The sequence below is a fragment of the Staurois parvus genome, unplaced genomic scaffold (genome assembly GCF_062004578.1).
Source record: "Staurois parvus isolate SC_StPar_1 unplaced genomic scaffold, SC_StPar_1.0 ptg001582l, whole genome shotgun sequence".
Taxonomy (NCBI): domain Eukaryota; kingdom Metazoa; phylum Chordata; class Amphibia; order Anura; family Ranidae; genus Staurois; species Staurois parvus.
In genome coordinates this window covers 19,918-35,275 of record NW_028319378.1, presented here as the reverse complement: position 1 = coordinate 35,275, position 15,358 = coordinate 19,918, and the positions used below count along the sequence as shown (strand labels likewise).

General features: G+C 51.3%; 1 protein-coding gene across 1 annotated transcript in view; it reads left to right on the top strand.

Moving 5' to 3' along the window:
• The window catches only part of PYROXD2 (pyridine nucleotide-disulphide oxidoreductase domain 2), a 103,849-nt gene that overhangs the window by 76,281 nt on the left and 12,210 nt on the right, over positions 1 to 15,358 (top strand). The window contains exon 13 of the mRNA XM_089662889.1: positions 541 to 692. Coding sequence (XP_089519015.1) covers positions 541 to 692 — 152 coding nt within the window. The remainder of the gene's footprint in view (positions 1 to 540; positions 693 to 15,358) is intronic.

The window sequence follows — 15,358 nt, the reverse complement described above, 5'->3', positions numbered from 1 at the left end:
AATATTGATCCCGTGAATATTTGAATATTGATCCCGGGAATATCTGAATATTGATCCATGGAATGTCCGAATATTGATCCCGGGAATATCCGAATATTGATCCCGGGAATATTTGAATATTGATCCCATGAATATTTGAATATTGATCCCGGGAATATCTGAATATTGATCCTGGGAATATCTGATTGCCTCTCGGGTGGTCAGGAAGGAATTTTTTCCCTTGCAGGAGCAGATTGGATCGTGCTTTGCTGGGATTTTTCCCTTCCTCTGGATCCACTGTGGGTGTCGGATTATAACTTTTTTCTTTCAATGGTTGAACTGGACGGACTTTACTGGCTGTCTCTATAGAACTCTCTATGTAGACCTATAAAAAATTTCATGAACATAAAAAATTTATAAAAAAAACCCACCAAAGACCGAAGCCGACTCGATGGACCACTTGGTGTTTTTTCTGCCATGAGTTTTCTGTGTTTCTATGTCTATGACACGGTATGGGAGCCGTGAGCCATAACATTGACTCCCGTGTTGTACTTCTCACAGGCCTATGATTGAGCTATGTATCCCCTCATCCCTGGACCCCACCTTGGCTCCTCCTGGATGTCACGTCATCTCCATCTTCTCCCAATACACTCCATACACCCTGACTGGAGGCCGGCGGTGGGATGAAGAGAAGGAGAGATATGCCGATGATGGTAGGTGATGCCTCTGTGCTTCTTGTATTCCCAGTGATTTCCTCTTGTCAGTTGTTAGGTTTTTATCGTAAATTTCCAATTTAAAGGTGAGACAGATTTTGCCCAAATCTTCCTAGCGTAGCAAAGTGCGCCTTCTAGTTGGAGAACCTGGATAAGAAGGAAGGAGCACCCGGTGAGGAATGCAGCTTCGGAAGTGATTCAAAGACGGTTATTAAAAGTAGCAACAAGTACATCGAGCCAACGTGTATCGGGGGATTATTATTATTATACAGTATTTATAAAGCGCCGATAGTTGGCTCAGCGCTGTACATTACAGAGGGGGACAGAACATGTGACAGAACAATACCAATACAATGTGATACATGAGGGGTTCGAGGGCCCTGATCCTTGGAGCTTACAATCTAGGAGGGAGGGGATGGTGGTACAGGAAGAGATAGCTGTGGGGGATGGAGTGGTAGGAAGAGTGGAGGAGGTCGGCAGGTTAGCAGGGGGTGGGGTAGGCTTCCCTGAAGAGATGGGTTTTCAGGGTGCGCCTAAAGGAGAGGAGAGTAGGTGATAGTCTGATGGGTTGGGGAAGGGAGTTCCAGAGGATGGGTGACACCCTGGAGAAGTCCTGGAGGCGGGCATGGGAGGAGGAGACCAGGGAACTAGAGAGAAGGAGGTCTTGTGAGGAGCGGAGTGTGCGTGTTGGGTGGTACTTGGATATTAGGTCGGTGATGTAGTTCGGGGCAGTATGGTGGACGGCTTTGTACGTCAGTGTTAGGGAATAGACTCCTCCTTCTTCAGGGCTAACAAACAAAAGGGTGGATAAAGGTACATACAGCAATCTACACTCACCGACCACTTTATTAGGTCCATCTGTTCATTGGCTTGGTAACACAAAGTGCTAATCAGCCAATCACACGGCAACAACTCAATGTATTTAGGCATCTAGACAGGGGCATATGTACCACAAGGCAAGCAAGGCATTTGCCTAGGGCAGCACTTTTTCAGGGGGCCAGCAGCATTTTTCAGGGGGCAGCGGCATTTTTCAGGGAGGCAGCACCGTCCCCCAAAAGAAGGGGTGGAAGAAAGGACACATGCAGCAGGGGGACCAGGTGGGATCTGAGAGAGGCTGCGGGCTGCTTGATGGTGTATGCAGAGCCTGACTCTTGTTCCCGGAGATGTCCGGAGCTGTGAAGGGGAGTGTCTTCTCTCGCCAGGGTGGGGTGGGCAGGTTTGCCAGTGTGGATGGGGCAGTGGTAGTGGAAGGCTCTCTTGGGTGGGGGGGTGCTGTTGGTCAATGTCAGGCTTTTATCGTGGGGGAGGGGGGTGTCAGGGTCTCCCCGTGGGGGGGGGGGGGAGCAATTTTTGTGTTGCCTAGGGCAGCACAAAGCCTAAATACACCACTGCATCTAGACGTGGTGAAGACGACTTGCTGAAGTTCAAATTGAACATCAGAATGGGGAAGAAAGGGGATTTAAGTGACTCTGAACATGGCATGGTTGTCGGTGCCAGACAGGCTGGTCTGAGTATTTCAAAATCTGCTGATCTCCTGGGATTTTCCCGCACAGCCATCTCTAGGGTTTACAGAGAATGGTCCAAAAAAGGGTCCCCTCCTCTCCCACCGCTGCCGCCTCTTTTACCCTCCTCTCCCATCCAATCGGGGAGCCCGGTAAGGATGCAACCAGTGATTTCTGCCTCTTGTGATGTTGTTCCAGTTTCTGACATCACACGGCGGGGGGAAGTGACAAGGATTTTGGTCTCATCTATAAGTTGTAACTGCTTGTGAAAGCATCTGATCTCACCGATCTCAGATTGATGAGACGCTATTGGAGGCCAGAAGAGAGATGTGGGGCCTAATAGACTCCAGATCTCTCTATAAAGAGGACCTGTCACGGCCCATGCTATCACAAGGGGATGGTTGTTTTTTAGCAATAAAGTTGCTGCAAAAAAAAAAAAAAGATTTAAAGAAAAATAAGTAATAAAATTACATTTTCATAAATGTAAAGCGCCCCCCCCCCCCTTGTCCTCAAATGCAAGTGTGAACATGCACATAGGTCCCACACATATGTAAACTGGTATCTGATCTGGCAACATGTAAAGATTTTTAAAGCCTATGGAGCGTTTTAGGTGCCGCAGTTAGGCGCCATTCCACGGGCGGACGCAATTTTAAAGGGAGACACGTCAGGTATCTATTTACTGGGTGTAACATCACATTTTACATTTTACCAAACAATTGGGTATTATTTGGTGTTTTTTGCGCATAAAAATTTGTTCAAGTGTATTTTTTTCCAAACATTTGCGTATAAAAAAAAAACACTGCGCAAATATTATGTGACATAAAAATATGAAACACCCACCATTTTATTCTCTAGGGTCTCTGCTTAAAAATATATAATATTTGGGGATTCTTATTAGTTTTCCAGCAAAAAAAAAAATGCTTTTTACATGTAGGAGAGGAATGTCAGAACTGGTTATATAAATCACCTCCATGTTGTATTTTTTTCCCACCACTCTTTTCCCTCTGGGGAGGAAGAAAGATTCCTGGTACTTCCGGGTATGGAGGAACATGTGACTCACTCCATGTGACAGCGCTGGCACCTGGCCCAGTGCTGTCACATGGGGTGGGAAGAGTCTTCAGCCATCTATAAGGTCCCACTAAAGGAAATGGAAGCTTTCTTTTCTTGTTTCTGGTGCCAGGAAGGAGCAAGCTGGAGCAAAGGAAAGGTAAGTCCGTATAGTTGGGATGGAGGACGTACTACATGTGGGGAAAGCACAGAGTCATGTGACCTGCGATGCTTTATTTGCCGTATGTTCTCATTCAGGAAGTAAAGATATGTCATCGTTTTGTTAGGATCTGGGATGCAGGAACAGCATTCCGATTGTTTCCATAAATTCAATAAACGTTTTCAGTTTGTTAACTTCATGAAATGTTTTAGGATAATAACCTCCTAAATCAGAAGGATCCTTGGAAGTCGTTTCTCGAATCTCTTCACTAGAAACGATCTCTGGCTTCTCTTTGTAATAACTGACCTCTGAACGATGAAATCTCATAGACACAACTGTCCTCATCTCAGCCAACAAAGACGACTATTGTGGTTCCAGCACTCGTCATGCAGGGAAAGGTCTGGAATGCAGGTCCTCCTAAAGGAAATATTTACATGACGGAACTCGTACAGATACATCATTTACCACAGTGTTCACTAATATGTTCATTCTTACCAACGGCACCTCGGTGACAAGATCCACCGACAACATCCACCGACAACATCCACCGACAACATCCACCGACAACATCCACCAAGATCTACCTACAACATCCACCAACAACATCCACCTACAACATCCACCTACAACATCCACCTACAACATCCACCTACAACATCCACCTACAACATCCACCTACAACATCCACCTACAACATCCACCTACAACATCCACCTACAACATCCACCAACAAGATCCACCTACAACATTATTATTATTATTATTACATGGAGTTTATATAGCGCCAAAGGGTTTGCTCAGCGCTGTACAATAGGGGGGACAATACATGGCCCAGTACAACAATAACAAACAACGTACGAGGGGTAAGAGGGCCCTACTCTTTCAAGCTTACAATCTAGGAGGGAGGGGGTAGTGGTACAGGAGGAAGTGGCTGAGGGGAATGAAGTGGCTGAGGGGGATGGAGTGGTGGGAGGAGTGGAGGAGAATGGCTGTTAGGTGAGGGTGGGGTAGGCTTCCCTGAAGAGATGGGTTTTGAGGGACGCTGAAGGAGCGTCGGGATAGGTAGGATGAGAACCAGGAGAGAGCGGTGTCTCTGATGCCAAGGGAAAGTAGTTTATGAAGGAGGAGGGGATGGTCGACTGTGTCAAAGGCTGCAGAGAGGTCCAGGAGAAGGAGGACAGAGTAGTCGCCCTTGGCTTTGGCGTTTAGTAGGTCGTTAGTGATTTTGAGGAGGGCAGTTTCAGTGGAGTGTAGGGGACGGAAGCCGGACTGTAGAGGGTCAAGGAGGTTATTGTCCATAAGGTGCGCGCTTAGGCGATCGTAGACTAAGCGCTCCAGGAGCTTGGAGGTGAGAGGCAGCAGGGAGATGGGTCTGAGGTTGTTGGGGTCTGCAGGATCCAGGGAGGGCTTTTTGAGGATGGGGGTGATATGTGCGTGCTTTAGGGGGGAGGGGAATGCGCCAGTAGAGAGGGAGAGATTGAAGATGTGGGTGAGGGAGCGGATGAGGGAAGAGGGGGTGACCGGAGGAGTTGAGAGGGGATAGGGTCCAGGGGGCAGGTAGTGAGGCGGGCTTCTGAGAGGACCTTGACGACTTCCTCAGTAGTGACAGGGCTGAGGGAGTGCAGTGCAGGGGGGGTTACGGTGGGCGGGGCCTTGGGAGAGGTGGAGGGCAGTGTGGTTGTGAGGACAGAGGAGGGGGTAGAAGAAGGGGTGAGGAGGCTAGGTGGGGAGGTAGATTGCAAGTTAACAATGTCCTTACGGATATCTTCAATCTTGTTACGGAAATGGGTGGCAATCTCGTGGGCGGTGAGAGAGGTACTGAGTGGAGGAGGGGGGGGAGAGAGCAGGGAGTTGAAGGTGGAGAAGAGTCGGCGGGGTCAGGAGGAGAGGGTGTTGATTAGGTTAACAAAGTAGGTCTGCTTGGCGGCGTGGAGGGAGAAGGTGTAGGTGAGGAAGGCAGATTTGTAGAGGGAGAATGCGTGAGGGGACCTGGTTTTGCGCCATAGTCTCTCCAGTGCGCGACTGCGACGTTTGAGGCGTTTAGTAACATCCACCAACAAGATCCGCCTACAGGATCCGCCTACAGGATCCGCCTACAGGATCCACCTACAGGATCCACCTACAGGATCCACCTACAGGATCCACCTACAGGATCCACCTACAGGATCCACCTACAGGATCCACCTACAGGATCCACCTACAGGATCCACCTACAGGATCCACCTACAGGATCCACCTACAACATCCACCTACAACATCCACAAATGAGATTCACCAACGAAATCCACCTACAAGATCCACCAACATGATCCACCTACAAGATCCACCTACAAGATCCTGGCCACTTCTGTCTACATCAGACCTTGTTCACTCACAACTCTTTTGCTTACCCTTGTGCTCTATTTTGCTCTTTCTAACTCACCTCCAGGGGGGGACTGGAAACTTATGGGGCCCCTGGGCAATAGGGGATCATGGGGCCTCTGTGTCCTCACCCACAAACCACACCAAAAAAAGCCTATGAAAGGTACCAGGAGCATCTCATGGGGCCCCCTACTGACCCCGGGCCCTCGGGCAGTGCCCAAGTGCCGGAATGGTCAGTCCACCCCTGTACACATCTTCACTCTCTCTATTGGCTTCTTCTTCTGCCCTTAAACATGTACTGGTCACCCTCTTACTTACAAACCCTCACTGGGCTCCTCTAGTCTAAACAACGTAGGACCTTCTACCTCCGGACATCGAGAACGCCTCGTCTACATACCTGAGCCACCAATGTTACCAATCTTCCCAACCCCCCACAAACTAGCCTTTGCCCTCAGCACTCCACAGAAACGGACCTAAAACTCACCAACATCTTACTAACTGCCGACACCAATGGCCCCCACCCTGCGCCCATACTATGAAACCTTTCTGCTGCCTTGGCATGGCTGACCACCTGACCCTCCTAAAACAACTCCACTCCCTTGGCTTGCAGGACTTCTCCCTTTCCTGGTTGTCCTCCAACTAATCTCTTTTCTGTTCTGTATGGGCGCCTCTTGTGGCCATGATGTCCTCCATGGGTTTGTGTCCAAATCCCTCCCTACTCCTCACCCCTCATGGATCACGAATTGACTCATCAATATTACTATGGATATCACACCCCTTCTTCTACCTTGGACTTTCCAAAACTAAACTCTCCCCTCTCTATGTCGCCTCCCCTCCCCATGTCCCCTCCCCTCTCCATGTCCCCTCCCCTCTCCATGTCCCCTCCCTTCTCCATGTCCCCTCCCTTCTCCATGTCCCCTCCCCATGTCCCCTCCCCATGTCCTGTCCCCATGTCCATGTCCCCTCCCCTCCCTTCTCCATGTCCCCTCCCCTCTCCATGTCCCCTCCCCTCTCCATGTCCCCTCCCCTCTCCATGTCCCCTCCCTTCTCCATGTCCCCTCCCCATGTCCTGTCCCCATGTCCATGTCCCCTCCCCTCCCTTCTCCATGTCCCCTCCCCTCTCCATGTCCCCTCCCCTGACTTCTCTATTGAGATTGTTAGCACAACCGTCAGTCCCACTCCTATTGCTAGGGTTCTATTGTAATCCTGGATTCTGCCCTCTCCATCCGGTCCCACTCCCAATCACTGTCCACATCTACCTTAACCTCTGTAACATCTCCAAAATGCCCCCCTCCCCCCCTCCTAACCAACACCCCAGCAAAGCTTCCAATTCACTCCCTTCTTATCTCTATGGTTGACTATTGCAACTCCCCACTCCTAGGCTGACCTCTACATAGACTGTCCTCCCTCCTGCCAGGAATGCTGCTGCCAGACTCGTCCACCTTACCACCCCTCTCTGCCAATCCCTCCACTGGCCTCCATTCAGTGTCCTCCACCCCTCTCTGCCGATCCCTCTACTGGCCTCCACTCAGTGTCCTCCACCCCTCTCTGCCAATCCCTCCACTGGCCTCCACTCAGTGTCCTCCACCCCTCTCTGCCAATCCCTCCACTGGCCTCCATTCAGTGTCCTCCACCCCTCTCTGCCGATCCCTCTACTGGCCTCCACTCAGTGTCCTCCACCCCTCTCTGCCAATCCCTCCACTGGCCTCCATTCAGTGTCCTCCACCCCTCTCTGCCAATCCCTCCACTGGCCTCCATTCAGTGTCCTCCACCCCTCTCTGCCAATCCCTCCATTGGCCTCCACTCAGTGTCCTCCACCCCTCTCTGCCAATCCCTCCACTGACCTTCATTCAGTGTCCTCCACCCCTCTCTGCCGATCCCTCCACTGGCCTCCACTCAGTGTCCTCCACCCCTCTCCTCCAATCCTTCCACCTGCCTCCATATAGTGTCCTCCACCCCTCTCTGCCAATCCCTCCACTGGCCTCCACCGCTCTCTGCCCATCCCTCCACTGGCCTCCATTCAGTGTCCTCCACCCCTCTCTGCCAATCCCTCCACTGGCCTCCATTCAGTGTCCTCCACCCCTCTCTGCCAATCCCTCCATTGGCCTCCACTCAGTGTCCTCCACCCCTCTCCTCCAATCCTTCCACCTGCCTCCATATAGTGTCCTCCCCCCCTCTCTGCCAATCCCTCCACTGGCCTCCACCGCTCTCTGCCCATCCCTCCACTGGCCTCCATTCAGTGTCCTCCACCCCTCTCTGCCAATCCCTCCACTGGCCTCCACTCAGTGTCCTCCACCCCTCTCCTCCAATCCTTCCACCTGCCTCCATATAGTGTCCTCCACCCCTCTCTGCCAATCCCTCCACTGGCCTCCACCGCTCTCTGCCCATCCCTCCACTGGCCTCCATTCAGTGTCCTCCACCCCTCTCTGCCAATCCCTCCACTGGCCTCCATTCAGTGTCCTCCACCCCTCTCTGCAATCCCTCCACTGACCTTCTGTCAGGAATCAAGGAATGACCAGAAAGGTGTGGACTGACACAGGGAAACGCAGGTTTCAGGTATAGTACAATACAGGTTATTATTAGCCACCCAGATATATATATATATATATATATATATAAACGCACAGTGAGCAAACCAACCTTCCACTAATCTTTAGGAGGTGCAGGAACACAGACGTAGTCAGGGCTGGAGAGGTGAAACGGTCAGGCCGGCCGTAGGGTTCTGTAATGACCGTTTGGTGGTACCTCTAGCGGTCCTCAGGGCAGGATTCCCCAGGGCGCGGAGTCTAAGCCCCAGTCTGCCTTTTCACCAGAGCCCCTGATGGTGGGGATGGACTTGGCGCAGGACTGAGACCAGGTCGCTGCCCCTGAGTACACCTGCTAGTGGTAGAGGGATCCGCCAGAGGTATGTGCAGGTACGGCTGGATCCGTGCAGGATGGATGGATGGCAGAGTAGTTAGCGTGGTCAGACAAGCCGGGTCGGTAACGGTGGAGGCAGATCAGTACAGAGCAGCAGGCAAAGAGCAAACGGGTCACGAGCCAAGGTACAGCAACAGGAGGTCAAACAGCATAGGAGTAGGCAGAAGAATAGTCAGGGATGAGCCAGTAGTCAGAACAGGAGACGGTCAACAGAGATCAGGATCAAGCCGGGTCAGCAACGAAGCAGGAACACAGGTACAGAGGCTCATGGGAAACCATACACCAAGGCCCAGATCACAGGCCTGGTCATGCCTTATATACACCTTTCTGTAATCAGCCCCAGGTTTGGCTGATTGTGAGCTTCTGGCTGCTAAGAGCACCCGCTGGTCAGCTCTGGTACTGCAGCCCACACGGCTGGTGAGTCCCACCACCAGTGCTGAGTCCATTCCTGACACCTTCATTCAGTGTCCTCCACCCCTCTCTGCCAATCCCTCCTCTGGCCTCCATTCAGTGTCCTCCACCCCTCTCTGCCAATCCCTCCACTACCCTTAACTCTGTGTCCTCCACCCCTCTCTGCCAATCCCTCCTCTGGCCTCCATTCAGCGTCCTCCACCCCTCTCTGCCAATCCCCCCACTGCCCTCCACTCAGTGTCCTCCACCCCTCTCCTCCAATCCTTTCACTGGCTTCCATTCAGTGTCCTCCATCCCTCTCTGTCGTTACCTCCATTGGCTTCTTATCAGTGTCCTCCACCCCTCTCTGCCAATCCCTCCACTGGCCTCCATTCAGTGTCCTCCACCCCTCTCTGCCAATCCCTCCACTGGCCTCCATTCAGTGTCCTCCACCCCTCTCTGCCAATCCCTCCACTGGCCTCCATTCAGTGTCCTCCACCCCTCTCTGCAATCCCTCCACTGACCTTCATTCAGTGTCCTCCACCCCTGTTTGCCAATCCCTCCACTACCCTTAACTCTGTGTCCTCCACCCCTCTCTGCCAATCCCTCCACTGGCCTCCACTCAGTGTCCTCCCCCCCTCTCTGCCAATCCTTCCACTGGCCTCTACTCACTGTCCTCCATCCCCTCTCTGCCAATCCCTCCACTGGCCTCTACTCACTGTCCTCCTTCCCCTCTCTGCCAATCCCTCCACTGGCCTCTACTCACTGTCCTCCTTCCCCTCTCTGCTAATCCCTCCACTGGCCTCCACTCACTGTCCTCCACCCCTCTCTGCAATCTCTCCACTGGCCTCCATTCAGTGTCCTCCACTCCTCTCTGCCAATCCCTCCACTGGCCTTCATTCAGTGTCCTCCACCCCTCTCTGCCAATCCATCCACTGGCCTCCACTCAGTGTCCTCCACCCCTCTCTGCCAATCCTTCCACTGGCCTCCACTCAGTGTCCTCCACCCCTCTCTGCCAATCCCTCCACTGGCCTCCATTCAGTGTCCTCCACCTCTCTCTGCCAATCCCTCCACTGGCTTCTGATGGCCAAAGGAATAAAAATCTAAATATTAACAATAACTTGTAAAGCCATCCACAACTCTGCCCCCGGCTACATCACCGACCTCATTTCAAAATACCACCCAAACTGTCCTCTCCACTCATCCCATGCCCTCCAACTCTCTAGCTCCCTCCTCACCCTCTCCCATGCTCGCCGCCAAGACTTCTCCAGAGCCTCTTTCATCCTCTAGAACTCCCTACCCAACGAATGCAAAATTAAAGTTATAGGTTTCCTCAGCAGAGCCAAGGAAAAGGCATCCAACCTCCCAGGACACTAGAAAATCTGGAGACAGGGTTATGCAGGGTCGGGCTTGTCAGTGTCCAGACCTCCTGAAGGCGGTGCTATAACCTGAATGTAGAAGACTTCCTTCATGCCGGTGTCCAGACCTCCTGAAGGCGGTGCTATAACCTGAATGTCTAAGACTTCCTTCATGCCGGTGTACAGACCTCCTGAAGGCGGTGCTATAACCTGAATGTAGAAGACTTCCTTCATGCCGGTGTCCAGACCTCCTGAAGGCGGTGCTATAACCTGAATGTCTAAGACTTCCTTCATGCCGGTGTCCAGACCTCCTGAAGGCGGTGCTATAACCTGAATGTCTAAGACTTCCTTCATGCCGGTGTTCAGACCTCCTGAAGGCGGTGCTATAACCTGAATGTAGAAGACTTCCTTCATGCCGGTGTCCAGACCTCCTGAAGGCGGTGCTATAACCTGAATGTAGAAGACTTCCTTCATGCCGGTGTCCAGACCTCCTGAAGGCGGTGCTATAACCTGAATGTCTAAGACTTCCTTCATGCCTGTGTCCAGACCTCCTGAAGGCGGTGCTAAAACCTGAATTTAGAAGACTTCCTTCATGCCGGTGTCCAGACCTCCTGAAGGCGGTGCTATAACCTGAATGTCTAAGACTTCCTTCATGCCGGTGTCCAGACCTCCTGAAGGCGGAGCTATAACCTGAATGTAGAAGACTTCCTTCATGCCGGTGTCCAGACCTCCTGAAGGCGGAGCTATAACCTGAATGTAGAAGACTTCCTTCATGCCGGTGTCCAGACCTCCTGAAGGCGCTGCTATAACCTGAATGTAGAAGACTTCCTTCATGCCGGTGTCCAGACCTCCTGAAGGCGGTGCTATAACCTGAATGTCTAAGACTTCCTTCATGCCGGTGTCCAGACCTCCTGAAGGCGGTGCTATAACCTGAATGTCTAAGACTTCCTTCATGCCGGTGTCCAGACCTCCTGAAGGCGGTGCTATAAGCTAAATGTCTAAGACTTCCTTCATGCCGGTGTCCAGACCTCCTGAAGGCGGTGCTATAACCTGAATGTAGAAGACTTCCTTCATGCCGGTGTCCAGACCTCCTGAAGGCGGTGCTATAACCTGAATGTCTAAGACTTCCTTCATGCCGGTGTCCAGACCTCCTGAAGGCAGTGCTATAACCTGAATGTAGAAGACTTCCTTCATGCCGGTGTCCAGACCTCCTGAAGGCGCTGCTATAACCTGAATGTCTAAGACTTCCTTCATGCCGGTGTCCAGACCTCCTGAAGGCGGAGCTATAACCTGAATGTCTAAGACTTCCTTCATGCCGGTGTCCAGACTTCCTGAAGGCGGTGCTATAACCTGAATGTCTAAGACTTCCTTCATGCCGGTGTCCCTCCCAGTGGCTGAAGAAACATTATTTGTTTAGTTCTCCACAGTAAACATGTTGCATTGTCCTGCATGGGTATCTGGTGGGTTTCCTTTCACGCAGTGCCAAGATATGGTCACCTAGCACTCAGGGCAAAGATGCCAAATGGCGCCCCCCCCCCCAAAAAAAAATATATGGACATTGTGTCAGCAAAAATCCCCTCCCTCCTCCACAAAACAAATCACTCACTAGTCTTCACACCTACCCCCTAAACATAAATTCCCTTTGGAAGCCCAAATTCTCCCCAAATGAAAATTCCCCCTCTTCCAGTATAATTCCCCCCTCCCAGCTCAAATCCCCCCAATCATCCCTACTAGCACAGATCCCACAAATTCCCCCTCCTAGCACAAATCCCCCCGATCATCCCTACTAGCACAGGACCCCCCAATTCCTCCTCCTAGCACAAATTCCCCTGATCATCCCTACTAGCACAGATCCCCCAAATTCCCCCTCCTAGCACAAATCCATCCCCCCAAACCCCCATTGCTAATAGAAATCCACCATCCTAGTACAATTCTCCCCTCCCAGCTCAAATCCTTTCCCTCCCGAAATTCCCCTGCCTAGCACAAATCCTCTACTCTTAAATTTCCCCTCAGAGTATAAATCCTCTCCCCTTTCTAAATCCCCCTCCCCTAGCACAAATGCCCAAATCCCCCCTCCTAGCACAAATCCCCCCAATCATCCCTACTAGCACAGATCCCCCAAATCCCCCCTCCTAGCACAAATCCCCCCAATCATCCCTACTAGCACAGATCCCCCAAATTCCCCCTCCTAGCACAAATCCCCCCAATCATCCCTACTAGCACAGATCCCCCAAATCCCCCCTCCTAGCACAAATCCCCCCAATCATCCCTACTAGCACAGATCCCCCAAATTCCCCCTCCTAGCACAAATCCCCTCAATCATCCCTACTAGCACAGATCCCCCAAATTCCCCCTCCTAGCACAAATCCCCTCAATCATCCCTACTAGCACAGATCCCCCAAATCCCCCCTCCTAGCACAAATCCCCTCAATCATCCCTACTAGCACAGATCCCCCAAATTCCCCCTCCTAGCACAAATCCCCCCAATCATCCCTACTAGCACAAATCCAGCCCCCCAAACCCCCCTTGCTAATAGAAATCCACCCTCCTAGTGCAAATCCCCCTTCAAATCATTCCTTCTAGCACCACACCCCAAACCTTTGTCAATCTTGTCACCCCAAAAATGTGTCAATTAGCAGAATACGGTCAGAGAACAGAAATGGTATATAGTTAGGGTTGTCTTATACAAGAAGGAAACGAGGTGCCGGCCCACCGATGGGTGACCCCAAATGTGAATAATTCAGATGTTGGTGAAGTTTTATTAGAAGAAGAAATCCTGAAGGTTCTGCTCCTCCCTCTGATGTATGAATGTCATTTTATATGGGGTGATGATGATCAGGGAGTAGTGGTTAATGATTCATACTCTGAATGGTCTAGGGGTGTTAGTGGGGTACCCCAAGGTTCAGTGTTATTATTGGGGTACCCCAAGGTTCAGTGTGATTAGTGGGGTACCCCAAGGTTCAGTGTTATTAGTGGAGTACCCCAAGGTTCAGTGATATTAGTGGGATACCCCGAGGTTCAGTGTTATTAGTGGTGTACCCCAAGGTTCAGTGTTATTAGTGGTGTACCCCAAGGTTCAGTGATATTAGTGGGGTTCCCCAGGGTTCAGTGTGATTAGTGGGGTACCCCAAGGTTCAGTGTTATTAGTGGGGTACCCCAAGGTTCTGTGTCGGGACCCGTACTCTGTAATCTATATACATGATATACCCAAAGGACCAGTGTGATTAGTGGGGTACCCCAAGGTTCAGTGTGATTAGTGGGGTACCCCGAGGTTCAGTGTTATTAGTGGTGTACCCCAAGGTTCAGTGTGATTAGTGGGGTACCCCAAGGTTCAGTGTTAGTGGGGTACCCCGAGGTTCAGTGTTATTAGTGGGATACCCAAAGGACCAGTGTGATTAGTGGGGTACCCCGAGGTTCAGTGTGATTAGTGGGGTACCCCGAGGTTCAGTGTTATTAGTGGGGTACCCCAAGGTTCAGTGTGATTAGTGGGGTACCCCGAGGTTCAGTGATATTAGTGGGGTTCCCCAGGGTTCAGTGTGATTAGTGGGGTACCCCAAGGTTCAGTGTTATTAGTGGGGTACCCCAAGGTTCTGTGTCGGGACCCGTACTCTGTAATCTATATACATGATATACCCAAAGGACCAGTGTGATTAGTGGGGTACCCCAAGGTTCAGTGTGATTAGTGGGGTACCCCGAGGTTCAGTGTTATTAGTGGTGTACCCCAAGGTTCAGTGTGATTAGTGGGGTACCCCGAGGTTCAGTGTGATTAGTGGGGTACCCCGAGGTTCAGTGTTATTAGTGGTGTACCCCAAGGTTCAGTGTGATTAGTGGGGTTCCCCAGGGTTCAGTGTGATTAGTGGGGTACCCCAAGGTTCAGTGTTATTAGTGGGGTACCCCAGGGTTCAGTGTTGGGACCCGTACTCTGTAATCTATACACGATATGGTGTCGGGGATCTCAGTTTGCAGATGACACCAAGCTGTGCCGGGGAATAACGTCCTTACAGGATGTCTCCAACTTACCAGCCGACCTCAATGCTGTGTAATTGGGGGACTATGGGGCCAATGAGGGCCAATGGTGATAAATGTAAGGTTCTGCACTTGGGGGCTAAGAATATGCATCATACATACTAGGGGGGGTACAACTGGGGGATCAATGGTGGAGAAGGATCTGGGGGGGTCAATGGTGGAGAAAGATCTGGGGGGTCAATGATGGAGAAGGATCTGGGGGGGTCAATGGAGAAGGATCTGGGGGGTCAATGGTGGAGAAGGATCTTGGGGGGTCAATGGTGGAGAAGGATCTGGGGGGGTCAATGGTGGAGAAGGATCTGGGGGGGTCAATGGTGGAGAAGGATCTTGGGGGGTCAATGGTGGAGAAGGATCTGGGGGGGTCAATGGTGGAGAAGGATCGGGGGGTTCTGGTAGATCACAAGCTTAATAATGCTATCCCTGAGGTCATCACAGAGGACAAGGGGGCGCTCTCTACGTCTGGAGGAAAAGAAATGTCATCTCCAAACACGGAAAGGTTTCTTCACAGTAAGAGCTGTGAGAATGTGGAATAGACTCCCTCCAGAGGTGGGTGTGGCCAGCTCAGTGGATTGCTGTAGGAAAGTCCTGGATTCTTTCTTGGATACACAGAATATAACTGGATATAACATTTATAGGGAAAGGTGATCCAGGGAATATCCGATTATTGATCCAGGGAATATCCGATTATTGATCCAGGGAATATCCGATTATTGATCCCGGGAATATCCGAATATTGATCCAGGGAATATCCGAATATTGATCCAGGGAATATCCGAATATTGATCCAGGGAATATCCGATTGCCTCTCGGGGGATCAGGAAGGAATATTTTCCCCTACAGGAGCAGATTGGATCGTGCTTTGCTGGGTTTTTGCCTTCCTCTGGATCAACTGTGGGTGGAGGA